We start from the raw sequence: 15,218 nt of genomic DNA on the forward strand, positions 1-15,218 counted from the left end.
GCTCGGTATAGGGAACTAGGTCCTTACTTAGTCTTTGGGGGAGGGAAGAATGAGGAAGGGGACGTTTCTTATGAACCCCGGGTAGATTTCCGGTCAAAATTAAAATGAATTAGTACTCTCGGGGTCACAGGAACCCCCTCCGGCAAGACAAGACTTCGCCCCTTCCCGCTTTCCCATTCTGTGCCATCCGTGGCCATTTTCCCCATTTACCTTCCATCTTAGATGAATCCAGATCATCTTTTGGGGGCAAAGAGAATGACCAAAGTCTTCTCTCCATCCCTAGCTTCCGAATGTAATTACCCTTCATTACTTATTTTTCTCCCAGTCCCATTTTTCCGGGGTCCTTGGGTTGACTTCTAAGGCCATTTTAAAATGGCTGCCAGGATCTCATTATCTTGAGCTCCCTTCAGTGTTTTGGTCATCACCGGGACAGGTTTCCAAATAATGATCAAACCACAGAGCCAATCAGGTCGGTGCCAACAACCGCAGACACCCGACATCATTCATAAGATGATGATTCTCCATCAAACGTCCGGTTCTGTCTGATGGCAAATGGTCAACTTGGGCACTGCTACGGGCCACCTTGGCTCTTATTGTTGGGCTATTGGATACGTTGACAAGAAACCCATAAAGTCTCTTTATAGAGGAGATACTCCCCTAAGCAAAGACCCTCAGTGCTCTTCCGAATTGAAATAATAATAGCTAACATTTATATAATGCTCACAATGTGCCAGAAACTATTGCTAAGCACTCCAATTATCATCTCATTTGATCCTCACAACAATCCTAGAGGGTAGGTGCTGTTATTATTCCCACTTAACTGAGGCAAACAGAAGGTTGCCCAGGATAACACAGCTAATAAGCACTAGCCACTGCGCCGCCTGCGACGGCACTCTATTTGCACAATAGATCCTCCAGTGGTGTGGTCATCTGTGGAATAGTTTATCCCTTCCGTGTTAGACATTTTCTTTGTTACTTATGTTGCTTGACTGTTTAATGCTGCCTTCTACTTTGAAAAAGTGTGCCCTCTGGTTGGTCTGGTAAAGGAAACATTGGTGGGGGCTCGTGGGCTGGGCTTTTCGAGGGACTAAGCGGGACTCTGAGGTAGTTTTCAGAAGGAGCAAGATTGAGGGAGATAGAGAACAAATGTATCGGGCTACACAGTAGGAGAACTCAGAGCAACACATCCAAAGTCTGCATGGGTTTCCTTTGCTTCCTCAGTTCCCCAGAATGGGATTAGGAACTTTCCCAAAGTTTTATCGGCTTCACTCTCCAGGATCAGAGCTGATAAATTTCTCATTTAGAAGACAAATGATGCATTTGCACCCTCTTTTCCAGAGGAAAATGGCCTCTAGAGAAGAGGACCCCATCTGTGGGGAATATCCCCTCCTCACTGACCCTCCACTAGCTCCAGCCATTTCTTTTGTCCTAGATGACTGGTCCCTACTCTCACGTTTCCCTTCTAGTCTGTGGATCCCCGGGCTCCAGTTAGAGAAGTGGAAGAGGCTTCCTGGCTGGGGTAGATCCTGTTTCAGCATCGATGTCTCTTCGTTGTTGGTCTATTAGACAGCATGTCCTCTAGAGCTCCAGGCTTGACGTATTCCTCCCCATCTCCTAACTGCAAATCTGATTCCTGACCCCCTGCTTCCACTCTGACCACCAGTTTCCGGGCCTCCTGAGACCTGTGTTACTTGTAGCCCTAACCCTGATCTTTTGTTGCCTTGCTTTATGCTGTGATTCTGATTGTTCCAGCATGACACAGACCGCCTCCCCATCCCCTCTTCTCACACTCACCCAATGCAGGAGAATCTGATCTTCTCCCAATTGGTTTCATTTTGCCACTGTAGCCCCCACGGGGCTGGGACATCCATCCATCCTTGCAGCCTTCTCATCCTGAGACAACCCTCTGCCATAACCGCCTCCTTCTCCCGGGAAGGAGTTCCTCCTGGGATCTCATTTTGGTGAGGGGCCCAGACCATTCAACCTTCACAACTCTCCTAACTGTACTTTTGACCATCCCCACTATCTTTTCAGCTTCCACTGTATGCTGGCTTCTTCCCCTAGAATGTAAGCCCCTTCAGGGCAGGGACGATCTCTCTCAGCTGGTATCCCCAGTGCCTGGTACACAGTAGGCACTAAATAAATGCCTATCTTCAAAGGGCTATAAAACTCTGCATACCTTTTGACCCAGCAGTGTCTCTACTGGGTCTCAAGGAAATCATAAAGGGGGGGAGGGAGGGAAAGGGACCCACATGTGCAAAAATAGCCACTCTTTTTGTGGTAACAAAAAATTGGAAAATGACCAGATGCCCCCAAATTGGGGACTGGCCGAACAAGCTGTGGTGTACGAAGGCAATGGGATATGATTGTTCTATAAAAAATGAACAGGCTGATTTTAGAAAGGCCTGGAAAGATTTACAGGAACTGATGCTGAGCGAAACAAGCAGACCCAGGAATACAGCGTATACAGTAACAGCAAGAACGTGTGGTGATCAACTAGGAAAGACTCGGTTCTTCTCAGTGGCTCGGTGAGCCAAGGCAAGCCCAATAGACTTTGGACAGAAAATGCCATCGCTTTCAGAAAAACCACTAAGGAGACTGTAAATCGACTCATGTTATGTTCACTTTTTTTCCTCTCCCATGGTTATTCTCTTTTGTTCTGAATGTTCTCTCCCAACATGACTCATAAAGCTATGTATATTAAAAACAATTTTTTAAAAGAGAGAAATAAACCCTGGCTCGGTCAAACATTGACCAGCTTCTCCCAGAAAGCACTGTACCTTCCCCTCTGTCATCTCCTCCGACCAAAGGCGGGCCTGCAGCTTCCGCACCATAACCTGTCGTTTCCATTCTGGGATAGAGTGGCCATTCTCATCCTCGGTGGGCACCAGAGCATCGATGTCCGATGGGTTCAGTTCCTCCAATGGAAGGGAGACGAGGCCATCCTTGCTGTCATTCAGTGGTTCCATCTTCTTCCCTTGCTCGGGGGCTTTCTCCTCATTGTATATCGTGGCAACCTTGAAGGGAACCAGACTGTAATAAATAGGGAGCCGGGAAAGGTTTGGGTCGAGCCACCTGAACTTAAGGATCTTGGGATTTATCTCCCTCGGAGAGTCAATCCTGTGTAGACGCCTCCAAGCAGCTCCTGGATGCAAGGGCCGGGATGGGAGTGATGCTCTAGTGATATTCTACAGTGAAAGGTGAAAATGAATTGGGAGGAGGGGCAGAGAAGGAGGAGGCAGAGCAAAGGACCCTGGAACACAGCCAACAACGGGATCCTTATGGGAGTGGCCACTGCGCACTTGGATCATAAGAGATAGGGAGAGTCAGCCTGCAACCAGGGACTTCATGGCATCTTTTTGTTTACATCCAGCGCAGCTTACCACTGTAAATGAAAGCATAGTAGCTGCAGCCCCTCGTGCAGATGCAGCATAAAGATGATAGGGCTTGGAAAAGTTAGTAAAGGACACAGATTTCCCAGACTCCCTCATTTCATAGAGAAGAAACCCTAGAAAGGCGGAGCCGGGCCCAGGGTTTCACTTCCAGGAAGCATCTAAGGATTATAACCATTGTCTTGTCTCCCAGCCCATCATTAACTTACAAATTGAGGGAGGGGAGGGAAATCCTGGAGGAGGGGGCGGAGCTGAGACCCCTTTTCCAGGTTCTGAAGGATGAGGCCCCAAAGCAGCCCCAGCTCCAGCCTCTCTGTTGACAGATAGTTTCCAGTTCATGTGATGATGATGGGTTAGAGTGATACTCCCAGAACACCTGATGGCACTTAATGAAATAAAAGAGCAGTAAATTTAGAAGCAATTCAAAGGCAATATCTGTTTCCATGGGCCGCAATCGCCCGTGTCCTTCGATGCCTCTAGGAGCATGTCATCAAGCCAAGTACTCTGGTTGTGGATCGAGGTGTTCGCTGCCCAAGTCAAAAAGAAGCAAAAAGCATTAATGGGCGTGGTTAGTGGTCAAAGCTCTCTCTAGAGACACAAGGACAGGGATGAGCATCCCAGGGTAAGGATCAAAAGCCAGGGAATACTGACCTCAATCAACAGACTTTTACAGCCCCTTATGCAGCGACTTGTGATGAAGAGGGAGAGGGAGGGAGAGGGATGGAGACAAGAGACAACAGAGACATAGAGAAGGAAGGGAGGGAGGGAGAGAAGGAGGGAGGGAAGGAAGAAAGAAGGGAGGGAGGGAGGAAGGCACTGTAAATGATGACACCGAGTACCTAGTAAGTTAACTGATTTATCCTGGATTCCATAGCCAATAAGTAATAGGGAAGAATTGAATGGAACTAAATTGAGTTGAATTAGATTATCCGGAAGGAGCTTACATTCTACAAGGGAAAACCACATGTACACAGATGAATAATTGCAAAACATTCTCTTGCTCAAATCTGTCATTCATCATATAGGAACCTCCTTCTACCAATGAAGGTACCTACCCCCAACTTCTAGACAAGTGCGCCAGTGCATTGTTGGTGGAGCTGTGGATTGGTCCAACCATTTAAGAAATCGCTTGGGAATTATGCAAGGAACATGACATGATTTCTGTAACTTTAACCCATAGTTACCCACGTCCCCCAAGAAGGTCACGGACAGAAACAAAAGCTCTCAATATGCCAGAAGATTTTAATAATGTTTTTTCTGGTGACAAAGAACTGGAAACAAAGAAGATCCCCATGGACTGGGGAGGGAAAAGACAGTAGGACAGAAAGTCGCTCACAAATAAGATCAGATTTTTTGGATGTGCTGCTTGATCTTGCTGATTTTGGGGGGTCTTATTTTAATTTTTTGGTGATTCTTTTTTGGGGGCTAAGCAATTTGGGTTGTGAGTTGCCTCGGGTCACGCTAGAAAGTGTTAAATGTCTGAGGTGGGATTTGAACTCAGGTCCTCCTGAGAGACCAGTGCTCTTTCTACTGCACCATCTAATTGCCTTTTTTGTCTTAAAGACCTTTAAATCATAGTCAGATACAGTAAACACACACACACACACACACACACACACACACACACACACACACACACATTACCTGAATACAAAAGAGAGGGACAAAAAAGGATCTGTGTGAAGCAGGGCAGGGAGAACTTACCTCATACAGGTAAGTGCCTGTAAATGGGCTTTGCAAAGTCCTGAGTACAGGATAAATGTCATTTTCTTCCACCCCAGAAGTTCTTCTGTGTGTGGATTTCCTGCATCATTTCAGCCGTAGGGCTTGGGCCCCTGCTCCCGTGGTACCTTGGAGAGCTCTCTGATCTAAATGCCGAGGTCCTGGGTGTTACTTGCCATCTGTGTGCCCATTGGCAAGTTCTCCCTCAGTTTATCTATAAAATGGAGGCGAGAGCCCCAGCAGTCCCCTAAGATGCCAAGTGACGTCGTGGTTCCTTGGCCCCTAGCGTGGGCTCAGAGGCCAAACAGAGACGTTGAACTCATTCACACTAGGGTGGAAATGATTGAGATCCGATCTTTTCTGAGATCAGCTTTTGGTAATGGGACAGGGAAAGCGGGGAGGACCCTGCTCACCCGGAGACAGAGAAAGCCCATCTTGCATATGGGGGAAGGGGGCACCAGGAGCCCTGAGAACAAACTCGGACAAGGTCCCGTTCTGCCGGCATTGGAACCCCCGACTGAATGCCTGCAGGTGCATTAAGTGAGAGTGCAGAAACCACAAGGTAAGAAACCCCGGGGCAGAGGCCCTGATCACAATCAGGTAGGTTCACTTTTCATTTTCACTTTCCCATAAGGATCTGATCTCAACCATTCACACTTTAGTGAGAACGAGTCCAAGTTTTTCCAGGCAGGCCCATTTCCCAGTCCTGACCTTGACTTTGCCCCAAGCCTAGCCAGCAGGGGAAGTGGAGGCATCAGGATCGCAGAGAAGCAGCCCAGGCAACCCTTCTTTTAGCCTGCTAACTTGCAGCTGTCACCATCCCAAGCATCCACATTTCTGTAAAGACCATAAATTGGGCCTTTGATCTCTCCCCTTTAGATGCTCCAGTTACTAGAGAAACAAGAACTTTTCTGTCTGGTTTAGCCTTGAATTCAGGTCAAATTCGCCCCTGAAATCTCTAATAAAATAAGCAAACACTCAATGGAGCCTAGCTAATGTTGGCGTGGGGCATTCTGGGTCAATCTGCACGGAGCCAGCCCCCTCCCGGATGCTGTGCTCGATTTTGCTGTCGCTGTGTGGATCGTCGGGTCCGATTGGCCCAAATAGAGCTTCTACTCTCCCCAAACATCTTCCAAAAAGCCTGGGACCTGGGTTTGCACCAACCTCTGACCACCCTAAACTCCTGCAATCGGAGGGAGGGGTGAAGGCTGAAATTCTCGGACTCCAGGGTCCAAATCGCAGAGCACACCCACGGCTTTCCCAGCTGCTGCCGGGTGACCGGGCCGTGGCGCCCGCTCGGCCCTGTCCCCCCCACCGTGGGGCCAGGCTTCCGTTCTCTAGCGCACTCTTCACCCCTCTTGCATTTTTAACGCCCTGCCCCATCTCTGCAGCGACTCGGTCTTCGGAGCGAGGTGGCTCCTGCCGAACATTTTGTGAGGTTCCGATATCCAGAGGCGACGGGGCTGATTCCCTGAGGGGCGATGGAAACCGAGAGCTCATCCCGGAGGGTGCGCTCCCCAAAGTGGATTGCAGGCCCGGGGACCCTGAAATGTAGCCCCAGAGGACCCCAGCAAGAATCTGGAGCTTCCACTGGTTAGCAGGAGCCCTAAGTGGGAATCCCCACAACCAGGACAAATCCACTCGGGGACCGGGGGACGGGAGCGTCGTTGAGAAAGGGGGCGTCACTTCTCAGTCCGTGACCTGTCCTGGCACAGAAGTAGGAAAAGTCTATCTACCTGGCCTCTTACCCTCAAGAGCCCAGAACCCCAAAGTGCCCCTTTCCTATGGCTGAAAGTCCTGGGGGGTCCTTCCAAGGCCCCCCTCACCCAGGGGATGTCTGTGTCTAACAAAGTGCTGCTCGGTTCCAGGAATAGCTCCAGCTCTATGCCCAGATGGCCAGGGGCACCGAGGTGCCCTCTCTGAGGGCAGATCTAACACTGACATCTTCAAATGGTCTTCCCAGGAGCTGTTCACTTTCACTGCCTTGGTCCTCCCTGGGACTAGGACAGCCCAGGGGATTCTGTCCTTGCCCACTCCTTAGGGCTAATCCACTGAAGAAGTAGAGCCTCTCTTCCTTTTTCCTCTTTGGGGAGGAAACGTGCCCCCAAGAGCACTCTGAGTCACAGCCCCCATTGCCCCATCCTAGTTACCACTTCATTTGAAACCCAGACGTCAGATAGACTAGTAACTAGCGCTCATTGACAACATGAGACAGGTGAGAATGTGTGGATCCCAGAACCAATTTGCTTTGGGGAGCTGCTCCCAGACCCACTGGGACCCCCGGCCCCAGTCTCCCCCTCCTCCCAAGAGCCCCCTCTCCACATCCAGCTCTCCACGCATCCCTCTGACCTCCGTTCCTGGTCCCATCATCCCCTTTTGAGGGGAAGCTCCTGCCTAGAGCTCAGACCTGGAGGAGAAAGGCCGAAGCAGCGAGCGACGGGTCCAATGCACCAGTGTGTAAGGGGAGCAGGGACGGAGTCCGGGCTTCTGGGGCATTAACCCCACTGCTGTCCAGTACTGGTCTGATTCTGGACTTGGACAGAGAGCAGCCGGGGACGGAGAGCTCCCTCAGGCTAATGTCACAGTTTGTAAACTGAGCCCCCAGATTGACTGGACCAATGTCACCCAAAGCCCACATTTGAACCCTGCTCCTCTGGCTCCACATAGCCTGGCTGCTGCCCATTTTATAGATGGAGGAAGCAAGGATGAGAGTGGTTCGTTGACTTACCCCAGCTAGTGACAGTCAGAGCTGGATTAAGACCAGGTGTGTCCTAAGTGCAGGCCCTGTGGGCTTTCCCCGGAGAAACAGTCTCTCCGTGCCTTCGGTAGACGGAAAAGTGTCACGTCTCCCAGTCCTCCTCATCCTGCCCTTCCAGGAGGCGGGAGAGGAGCCAGTGAAACTTAACCCTCAGCACTTCTTGGACTCGGGAGCGGCAGGAGCCACTAGGGCTCTTTCCAGGGAAGGTGAACCCTCCCCCCCCCCAGACCCTAAAGGGCCATCCAAAGGCAAAACATGACAGAAAGGACTGGGAAGCCTGTGGGGAGGAGGAGACCCCAAGGCAGGGGAAGAAGCCCATTTAAGGAGCCCCTGAGGGTGCTGGCTTTCCCTCACATAGCCTGAGGGGAGGAACAGAAGAGCGGCCCCCCAGCTGCCACCTCAGGGGAAGGGTCAGCCCTGAACCACTCACCGTGAGGAGGAGAAGCTGGACCTCACAGCCCACCAGCCTGGCCAGCCCATCATGCCGTGCACCAGCCTCCTCCGGGGAGGACGGGGGTCAGGGAGTCAGGCTCAGCAGGCCATCAATATTTGAAGGCCCGGGCTATCAGTATCAGGTGGCTGGCTCTCTGTGGGATGCGGAGCTGGATCTCTTACCTGAAGCTGTCAGGAGGGAGCCTGGCAGTTCCCTTGGGAGAAAACTGCCAATCCTGGAAGCACCGAAGGTCAGATCTTCCAGGATGACCCCAGGGAAGTGAGTAGGGCCCTAGAAGTCGGCTGGGCTAAGGGACCTGCCTTCCTGGGGCTGCAGGCCTGCTCCCAAATGCTGGTGGGCCGGATCTGAAGCCGGTGTTTCCTTAGCGGGGGGCTCATGGGAAGAAGGCTGGCCCCCAAGGCCTGGCCTCTTCCCTCAGAGACTCCGTCAGCCTCCTTCTGCTCCTCCATCTCCCACCTCTGTCTTTCCCCAGCGATGCTCCTGCTTCCTCCGCCTTCTCAAGCCCACCTTTCCCCACGCCTCCTAGCGAGTGCCTTCCATCTCTACTGGGTTCATCTTATATGTTCGCAATTACTGACTGGCCCTCTCTCCCGTTAGAAAGGGAGCCCCTTGAAGGCGGGCACGGGGCCAAAGCTGGTACACGCTAATCGCCTACCAAATGCTTGTCGCTGACTAACTGAAGCCCCAGTGAGGGGCTGGGTTTGACCTCTGCGGGCCAGGCCAGAATCCTGGGGGTGAGCAGGGGGAGGGGGGGCACAGGACCATAGAGAAGGGAACAAGTATATATTAAGCGCCTACTATGTGCCTCAAGCTGGCCAAGTGCTTCACAGATATTATCCCATTTGATCGTGAGACTGGAAACTCCTAGAGATCAATCCCCTCATTTTCGAGAGGCCTAGAAAAGAAAAGGCCATCCTGGAGGGAGGGTGCCATGTGCACAGAGGGGCATGGATCATCCGTGCACTGGCCCTGGGCCACTGGGCCTGTCACACAGATGACTCTCTGTGGGGCCAGGGAGTTGGGGTGGGCAGAGGGGCAGGAGGAAGGGAGCAGCCGGGGTCTGAGCCCTGAGGAAGGGAGGGAAAGGTGGAAGAAGGGAAGGAGGGAAAGAAGAAGAGAAGGAAGGGTGAAGGGAGGAGAGAAGGAGGGAGGGAGAAAAGGAGGGAAGTTAGGCTACATGCTATCTCTCCCACTGAATCTAAGCCTGTGAGAGTTGGGTTCATGTCTCTGCTGTTTTTGTATAGCCAGCAGCCAGCACAGAGTATGCTCCTAATGAATTCTTGCTGACTTGAATGGAAAAGCATTCATTCCATACATGCTGACTACAAACCGAGCCCTTCGCTCTTAGCCAAGCTCTGGGGGGGCAAAAGGAAAAGGGGGAGTCCCCTATTTTCAAGGAGCCCACTCTGTCTCCCTGAGGGAGATGCACAACAAAGCAAACCTGGTTTGGGGGCGTGGGGTGAAACTTTTGTTTCAGGGATGACAGAAGGGATAGACAAGGACCACAGACTTGTCAAACGTTCAGATGACTCCGAGTTGGAGGGACGACCAGCCCACCGTACAGATGGGCTCAGATCCCAGAGACTGCTGGGTAGCTTGATGGGCTGAATCAAGTAGAAACAGGTTTTTGAGGAGTATTTTCAAATCCCCCAACAAGAACAAGTTCCTGCTTTCAGGAGCTTCCACTCCCTGGTTTTCAGTTTTCAGTCAGTGGACCGGAGGACAGGGCTCCCTTCTGGGTCCCAATCTTTCCTCCTGCCCTCCCACCCCCAGCCACGTGGACCAGAGAAAAGATTGCATGGGAGAGGATGCTTCCTCAGAATCAGGGGGACCCAGCTCCTCCCTAGGCCTCCTCAAGCGATTAACAGGAGCCGCCCTAAAATTGCCCTGCTTAGGAGCAATTGCTAATGATAACCACTTTCTCAGTGGCTTCCGAAGGTTCGCAAAGGTCCTTACAAACATGTTCTCCACTGAGCTTCACAAAAGCGAGGGGCCACAGGGAACGGGGGAGGCAGAGCTTTGCATCTCTCAGAAAGGGACAGTGGTACTCAATTCATGCTTTTGGATTTGGAGAAAAGAGGTCCAGAAGGGTAAGCCCAAGGGAAAACCCAAGGTCACACAGTCAGTGAGTGTCAGAGGCAAAATGTCTTCCTATTCCAAGTTTAAATTCGCCATCCCAGCCACCCTCCCAGAAGGACTAGGGAATGGGGTCAGTTTGTTAAGGGCACATTCTCGTTGCCAACTGTAATCCATGGCTATCTTTCTTTCTTTTTTTTCTGCTGAGGCAATTGGGGTTAAGTGACTTGCCCAGAGTCACACAGCTAGGTTAAGTTAAGTGTCTGAGATCAGATTTGAACTCAGGTTCTCTTACTTTAGGGCTGGTGCTCTATCCACTGCACCACTCAGCTGCCCCAATCTGCTTCCTTTGAAATCCTGTGCATTTCAATCACAATTCTTTGAGGAGCCCAAAGGTTTCCCCAGACTACCTGCAGGGGATGAAACCTTGGCTGAGGGCAAGTGCCGGCGTGGGGGGCTCACTCAGGCTCATGTGGTTAGTGTGTGCCAGGAGCAGCTCTAGAACCCAGGCTGTCCCGACTGAGAACAGCTCCCCAGAGCTGCAGCCATTCTTAGGGCATCGCTTGGGAGGCTTCTGGGGGAGTTCTGGGTACTGGAGCATTGTGGCTGTCTGGCCTTGGGGTAAATGGCGGCTTATGGGGCCCCTGACTGAGGTGGGCAGGCTGGCACCCTGTGGCTGGCCAGGGGGTCTTTTCTGGCTGCCTTCTCCTTCCCAGCCTTAGTTTTTTCTCTCTTCTTTCCAGGGACTTTGGCACCTTGACTGGCTCTTGGCATACATTATGCAGGGGCTACCAGGGAGGTAACATAAGCCGCTGACCAAAGAAAATCATGCCCCACTTGATGAGAACCCTGAAATCAAGCCTGGCCGCTGAGATTCCGTTACAAGCCCCGGGTGACCCGGCTCTTATGGCCCTCTCCTAAGCAGGATGCCCAGCCAGGAGGCAGGAGGCCTGGAGCGGCTGCTTCCCAGTGAAGGACATAAATGGTCCGCTGTTCAGTCTGGGCTGGGCCAGAGGACAGGGCCGGCCCACATGAAAGCCGATGTCTCTGGGCTCTAGTAATTCTGAGATGCTCAGACTTTAAAGGGATGCAGGGCTCCCAAGAGAACATAACCTCCTTGGGAATCCTGCTCTGCTCACTAGGGAAGTTTCTCATGTGAAAGGAAATATAGGCAGGAGCTGAGCTGAATGGTTCATATTTTGCCCTAGAGTCCATGGGGAGCCATTGATAACTCTTTAGTAGGGGAGTGACATGGTCAGATGTGTGCTTTAGGAAGATTTTTTTTTTGCCAGTCCTGTAGAGAATGAGGTGATGGGAATAGAGAAGACCAGAACTGGAGAGATTAGTTGGGGGCTACTGCAATACTCCAGGCCAGGATGATGAGGGATTTGAGTTATAATTGCTATTATCTTTCCAGAAAGATTTCCTATTTCTCCTCCTCCTCCAGCATTCTGTATTCCAGCCAAAACAGCCAAAATAGACTTGCCATAGTCTATACACAACATTACATCTCCCCATGTGAATAGACTTGCCCTCATGCCAGCGTCACTAGCTCAACTCTGTTTCTCAAAGTCATTAATGCCCTTGAATGTGCCCCCTGGATGATGACTCTGTTAAGAGGCCTATCTTTCATGATTCCTTAATTCCTCTCTTTTCAAACAACAACAACAACAACAACAACAACAACAAATTTATTTGTCTTTGCTATGCATTCATTTATTTGTGTATTTATTGTTCTTCACCTCACCTTAGTAGTGTCTGCTCCTTGGAAGCAGGGACTATTTCATTTCTGCTTATGGATCCCCAGTACCTGGCACTTAAGAAATGCCAGCTGAATAAAATTGAATATAATTATTGTATAATAATGTAATTATTGCCAACAACATCCAGATTGCTCTGGATGGATTTTTTCTGGGTTCACACTTGGAGTGCCCAAGGCCTCTCTCACTCACTCCAGATTGCTCTGGATGGATTTTTTCTGGGTTCACACTTGGAGTGCCCAAGATCTCTCTCACTCACTCTTTCACTCCTACAATTTCCATACTGGAACCTAAAACTTCATAAAAGTCTTATTTATCCTGACCGTCCCAGTTGCTTATGCCAAGAAAACACAGAACAGAATAGCAAAGTGGGCAGATAGTAGATTCTCCTTGGAGAAGAGACAATGGTAATAAGTTTGAAAAAAAAGTTTGAAATTGCATATCTTTCACAAATGTGTTGGAGTTTAAGGGCTTGACATGCTGGGCAAAGTGTATCGCCCTAGTAGGAAACGTTGCCCCCAGTGGGCTTTTAAAAGAGGCTGAGAATAGAAAATAGTACCGTATTAGGAAGCCCAGCATTCTTTTTTTTTTTTTCAGCTGCCTGGGCAGGAACTTAATGCCCCGAGGAGGGAAATCTGACTCCCAACATAAGCACCCCTACCATTTAGTTGATGTGAAATGGATACTACAGTCAGCTGGAATCAGAGCAGTTAGCCACTGGGAAAGACTCAGAGTTCTGAGTTCCTGAGTCACCTAAACAGACTGGACACTGACCTCCGTGGTAGTTTAGTCATCGGGGGAAATCTTTGGTCATTTATCCTTACTAACTCTTCCTTGGAAAGTGAGGCAGATGACTATATCATCTGGGTAGGTTCACATAGTCTGAGTGTATTGTTTGCCTTTGTTTTCCCACTGGTAAAGTGGGGATAATAACAGCACCTATTTCCAGAGTTGTAAAAATCAAATAAGGTAATAATTATAAAGCACTTAGAAGAGAGCCTGGAACCTAGTAAATGCTATGTTAGCTATGAGGAAGAGGAGGAGGAGAAGGAATTTTGAACTCTTTCTAATGTTCTCATTAAAGTTTTATGACCATGAGTGGAAACATAGCAGGATAAAAGGTATAGAGAAAGGAAAGGAGTTTTTCCAGTAGGATGGGGGTTGTGAGAGAAGGTCTTACTGGATATTTCACATCAAACTTCAGAAGAGTTTGGCACCAGGGAAGAAGAGCATGGAGCCAAGGGAAGAGAGCCAACAAGATGTCAGAAAGCTTGTGAAAAGCCAGAGATAGAGACTGACAGAAAAATAGATATGCAGAGCAAGAGAGCCACAGTGAGAGCAAGAGAGCAAGATCAAGTTTGAGAGAGAGAGAGAGAGAAAGAGACAGACAGACAGATAGACAAAAAGAGGGAGGGAGGGAGAGAGAAAGAGACAGAGACAGAGAGAGAGAGAGAGAGAGAGAGAGAGAGAGTTTCTCTAAGCCATTCTCTCATAAGAGAAGCCACTTCCCTAAGAAGTCTGTTCTGCAAGAATTCACAAGTGAATCAAAAAGGAAAATGCCAAGAGATTATAATTAATTGTGATTTCCACTTTTATCTTTAGTTCTCTATCACCTTGCACAGTGTCTGGAACACAGAACAGCATCGTTGATTGATTGACATAAATGAATTTTATACCTGATGTCTCCTCCAATAGAACGTAAGTTCCCTGAGGACAAAGACTGTTCAGATGTGTACATCTAGCATAATGCTTGGCATACAATAGGCACTCTATAAATGAGTACTACTAGCCCCACATGAAAGAAATCACAAGCTAAAACAACGCTGAGTTTTTATCTCACACCCAGGAAACTGGCAAAGATGATTAAGATGGGAATAGGCAGTTTTGGAAGGGAACACTAATACATGGTTGGTGGAGCTGTGAATTAGCCCAACTATTCTGGAAAGTTATTTAGAAATATACAAAGAGGGCAACTAAAAAGTCCATACCCTTTGACCCAAAAAGCACATAATCCAGTGAGATCAGTGACAAAAAAAAGAAAGTCTCCACACAAAGCAATTCATAGCATTACTTAATAGCAAAGAACTGGAAACAAAGTAGATGCTCATCAAGTGGGGACTAGGTAAACAAATGATGGCAACATGTTCCTATCTTATAGGTAAGAAATACAGAGAAACAACAGTAACTAAGATGAACCAGGAAAACAAAAGACCCAATGACTGGGATGGTATTACCGGCAACAGAAACAACCAAAACCTTGAAACAGAGTACTGTAAAATTACAATGATCCAATTTGATCCCAAAGAAGATACAGAAAATGATACTTGCTCCCACTTCTTTACAGAGGCGAGGAATTATGGGTGTTCCTTCTTTTTGACAGGTTGGTGAGTTTCAAGGGACTTCTTTTTTTTAACTTCCTCTTTCTCATTTTTCATTATAAAGGAAGACTCTCTGGGAAGAATATAATGGGAAACTGAGGCGATGGATACAAAAAGATGTCAATAATCTATCTTAAATTCTTGTTGTATTTGCAGTGGATTCAAATACGATGACAGCCCAGGGTGTGTGAATGGGAAGAAAGGAGAAGATGGAGAGAGGATGAAAAAGCTTGTAGTAGAAGACCTTGCCTCCCAGGGAAAGGGGGCTAAAATTTACTTGGGAGATGACAGAGAGCCACAGATGAGTTTGAACTAAGAACAGCATGAAAAGAAAAAGATTGACTGGCCATGGGTAAGGAGGAGGGAGGCACTGGAGGGGGCAGCTGGGCTTTTTAGGAAGCTTTCCCTCAAGGGAATGAGGGTGACCTAATCCCGGGGCAGATGGGGCAGATGTGCTAGACTGACAAGATGTAAGTGGGAAACAATAATTCTGGCCAACACTTAACTAACATCCCAAAGTTTGCAAAGGAAGGGAGGAAATGAGCATTTAGAAAGCACCTACTATGTGCTGAGTGCTGCACTCAACCCTTTTACAAATATGACCTCATCTCATCCCATGCCATGGACTTTGCCTACAGTGTCTCATTCAAGCCTTAAAACAGCCCAGTTATTCTTAGC

General features: G+C 49.1%; 1 protein-coding gene across 1 annotated transcript in view; it reads right to left on the reverse strand.

Moving 5' to 3' along the window:
• Positions 1-15,218, reverse strand: part of ESPNL (espin like) — a 33,519-nt gene that overhangs the window by 1,733 nt on the left and 16,568 nt on the right. Inside the window, exon 6 of the mRNA XM_051991749.1 lies at positions 2,781-3,017. Within this exon, the coding sequence (XP_051847709.1) occupies positions 2,781-3,017 (237 nt within the window). The remainder of the gene's footprint in view (positions 1-2,780; positions 3,018-15,218) is intronic.

The sequence above is a fragment of the Antechinus flavipes genome, chromosome 3, assembly GCF_016432865.1.
Source record: "Antechinus flavipes isolate AdamAnt ecotype Samford, QLD, Australia chromosome 3, AdamAnt_v2, whole genome shotgun sequence".
Lineage (NCBI taxonomy): Eukaryota > Metazoa > Chordata > Mammalia > Dasyuromorphia > Dasyuridae > Antechinus > Antechinus flavipes.